This window comes from Panicum virgatum, chromosome 7K (assembly GCF_016808335.1).
Source record: "Panicum virgatum strain AP13 chromosome 7K, P.virgatum_v5, whole genome shotgun sequence".
Classification (NCBI taxonomy): Eukaryota; Viridiplantae; Streptophyta; class Magnoliopsida; order Poales; family Poaceae; genus Panicum; species Panicum virgatum.
The window spans coordinates 8,404,721-8,407,049 of NC_053142.1; the positions used below are offsets into that span (position 1 = coordinate 8,404,721).

General features: G+C 48.9%; 1 protein-coding gene across 2 annotated transcripts; it reads right to left on the reverse strand.

The window, feature by feature from the left end:
• Nucleotides 1-342: 342 nt before the first annotated feature.
• LOC120639720 (putative methyltransferase DDB_G0268948) lies at nucleotides 343-1,620 on the reverse strand. Of its 2 annotated transcripts, none has more exons than XM_039915602.1 (3): nucleotides 1,381-1,620; nucleotides 917-1,279; nucleotides 343-824 (listed from the first exon to the last, which is right to left on the reverse strand). In XM_039915602.1, exons 1-3 carry the CDS (start codon nucleotides 1,518-1,520, stop codon nucleotides 527-529), a joined length of 801 nt encoding a protein of 266 aa, XP_039771536.1. In that variant the 5' UTR covers nucleotides 1,521-1,620; the 3' UTR covers nucleotides 343-526. The 2 variants fall into 2 exon arrangements, with proteins under 2 accessions (XP_039771536.1, XP_039771535.1); XM_039915601.1 differs by having other exon boundaries at nucleotides 917-1,263; nucleotides 1,379-1,620.
• Nucleotides 1,621-2,329: the final 709 nt, after the last annotated feature.

Here is a 2,329-nt window from a genome sequence, read left to right on the forward strand (position 1 = left end):
TTTAACTCGTATCACATAAGGTGTTCTATGTAAGGGGTAGCACAAAACATCTCTGCACTTCATAAGAACATTCCTTTAAAAGAGTCAGCAACTAATTCGTGTCCTCTCTCCGTCCTAAAATAGTTGACGCTTTAGGATTCAAATTTTGTTTCAAAATAGTTGTCATTCTCACTTCTTAATGCACCTTTATCTTCTCTCAATGCATCTATTTTTTCCTAATACATCTCTGTCTTTACTTTTTAGAGGTATTTTGGTCTTTTTTTGTCTTCTACGTTGGTCTCTGTGAGAGGGTCTAGAACGTCATCAATTATGGGGCTAAGGGAGTAAGCTCGATGCCATCGCTGCATGGGCGCAATCCGCAACAACCGCTATTTAACCCCTGTCACAACAGTCACTAACCTCCATCGAATCATTGCAAACCTTGCTACAGGAACTGCAACACAATGCAAAAATTTAATGCCATGTTATTCGCGAAACACAGATGATTATTACTCCTAGTTCAATCGCAGGAAGATGAGCGACATCATCACTCATCAGCCTTCGGCCCCGGGGTACCTGCCAGCAGGAAGGCCTTGTAGGTGACCTTCCGCACCAGCGACGGCCCTCCCCACCCTTCCTCCAGCTCCTTCACAACGCGCTCCCCCAGCAGGTCCACGCCCTGCTGCTTCGCCGTTGTCACCGCCGATGAGGACCTCAGCATGTCGATCAGACCCTCGAACGACATCTCCTGCTCCATGTCGAGGCTCGCCGGCTCTCCTAATTCCTTCCCAAGCCCGACGTCCTCGAAGGGAAACGGCAGGTCCCGGTATCCGTCAGTCAAATACCTGCATATATCCCGGCAGGATGAAGGATCACAAATCTGACAAAGATGTTTTTTTTTACATAGAGTAGTTGGGCAGGATCGGCAGTGTTGTACCGAGCTCGGGGGTCTCTACTGGGAAGCGTGGTGTCGAAGAAGCGCGACATCATGTCCTCCACGGGGCTCATGCGGTAGTTGTAGCCCCAGACCGCGATCACCCCGCCGGGCCTCCGCAGGACGCGGCGCGCCACGCCGTAGAACGCCGGGAGGTCAAACCAGTGCACGGCCTGCGCCACCGTGATGAGGTCCACGATGGCCTCGCCGCCCAGCATGGCGACGAGGTCCTCCTCCCCCGGCGTGGCGTCGGGGGTGTGCAGGTACCGGACCTTGGGGTGTGGCGCGGCGTGCCGCAGCTGCTCCGCGGACGCGTCCGTGGCCACCACGCTGTCGTAGTGCTCCGCGACCTGCACGGGGTGGGCGCTCAAATTAAACCACGTCGCTGTACACGTGAAGAGATTGAAGAAGACGCTGCTGCTTTATATATAGAGAGAGCAGCAGGGACTTGAGATGCATGCTTACACCGATGGCCATTGCCAGTACCGACGTCCCAAGCGCGGCGGTGGTGAGCAGTGAGCGCCGAGAGCTTGGTAAACAGATCCTTCGGGTACGCCGGGCGTGCTGCGGCGTACACAGCGGACTGCTCGGTGAATAGCTCGGCCATCTGGTCAAGGTCCCCAGGGAAACCCCACACTGTCCAACCTGACAGAGTTCTTCGGGACGTTGCGTCAGATTTATAGATCTGAAAAAAAGTAGCAGGGCTGGTGAAGATAGTGACGCAGTCCGCAGCACGGTGTCACATTTAGGAATAAATAAATAATAGATAGATAACGTTGTGTATTGAAATGACGTCATTGCTGACCTCATTCTGGTGAAGAGATTGAAATGACGTCATTACTGACCTCATATACTGATTAATTCCCATACTCTTGCCTCAAGAGGAACCTTGCTCATAGATTCAAAGCAACGTCAAGGAATCCTTGTTAGCAAAGTGTGGAGCATTCAAATCACTGAAAAAAATAGATGGAAGGATTCAAATTCTGAAAAGAGGCGGTATCTCATGAGTCTTAACAGTGTCTTTTCCAGTTTTCCTTAGGCAGCTACTTATGGGGGCATATAATAATTAAGTGTAACTGTTGCACCAAAATATCTATTGGATTCTGAGCTTCAGTTAGAGGAATGCAGGAACCAGCAATCTAAGTTTCGTTATGGAGTAAGGAGCTTGTTCCAGTTTTTTACGTTCTCGTATACAGCCTAATGAAAGAGTATATATCTTAATGAAAGAGTATACCGGAAGAAATCATAAACATTGTGCAGTTAGTTAATATCTACGAAGGAAAAAAAACGCATTTAGATTGCAAAAAATATATCAGAGAAGTATGAGCGAAAATATTTGTTTCAGAAATCTTAATGATGCAATAGTAAAGGCAGATGGAGGAGAAGAAATACCAAGATGTCATCCCTGAGGTCACT

Bases quoted from the DNA above. Each gene is read 5' to 3' on its own strand.
- LOC120639720 (XM_039915602.1), bottom strand. From the start codon at position 1,520: ATGGCCGAGCTATTCACCGAGCAGTCCGCTGTGTACGCCGCAGCACGC. The intron at 1,280-1,380 runs GTGTAAGCATGC...GTTTAATTTGAG, and splicing joins GGTACTGGCAATGGCCATCG to CGCCCACCCCGTGCAGGTCG. The intron at 825-916 runs GTACAACACTGC...GGATATATGCAG, and splicing joins AGTAGAGACCCCCGAGCTCG to GTATTTGACTGACGGATACC.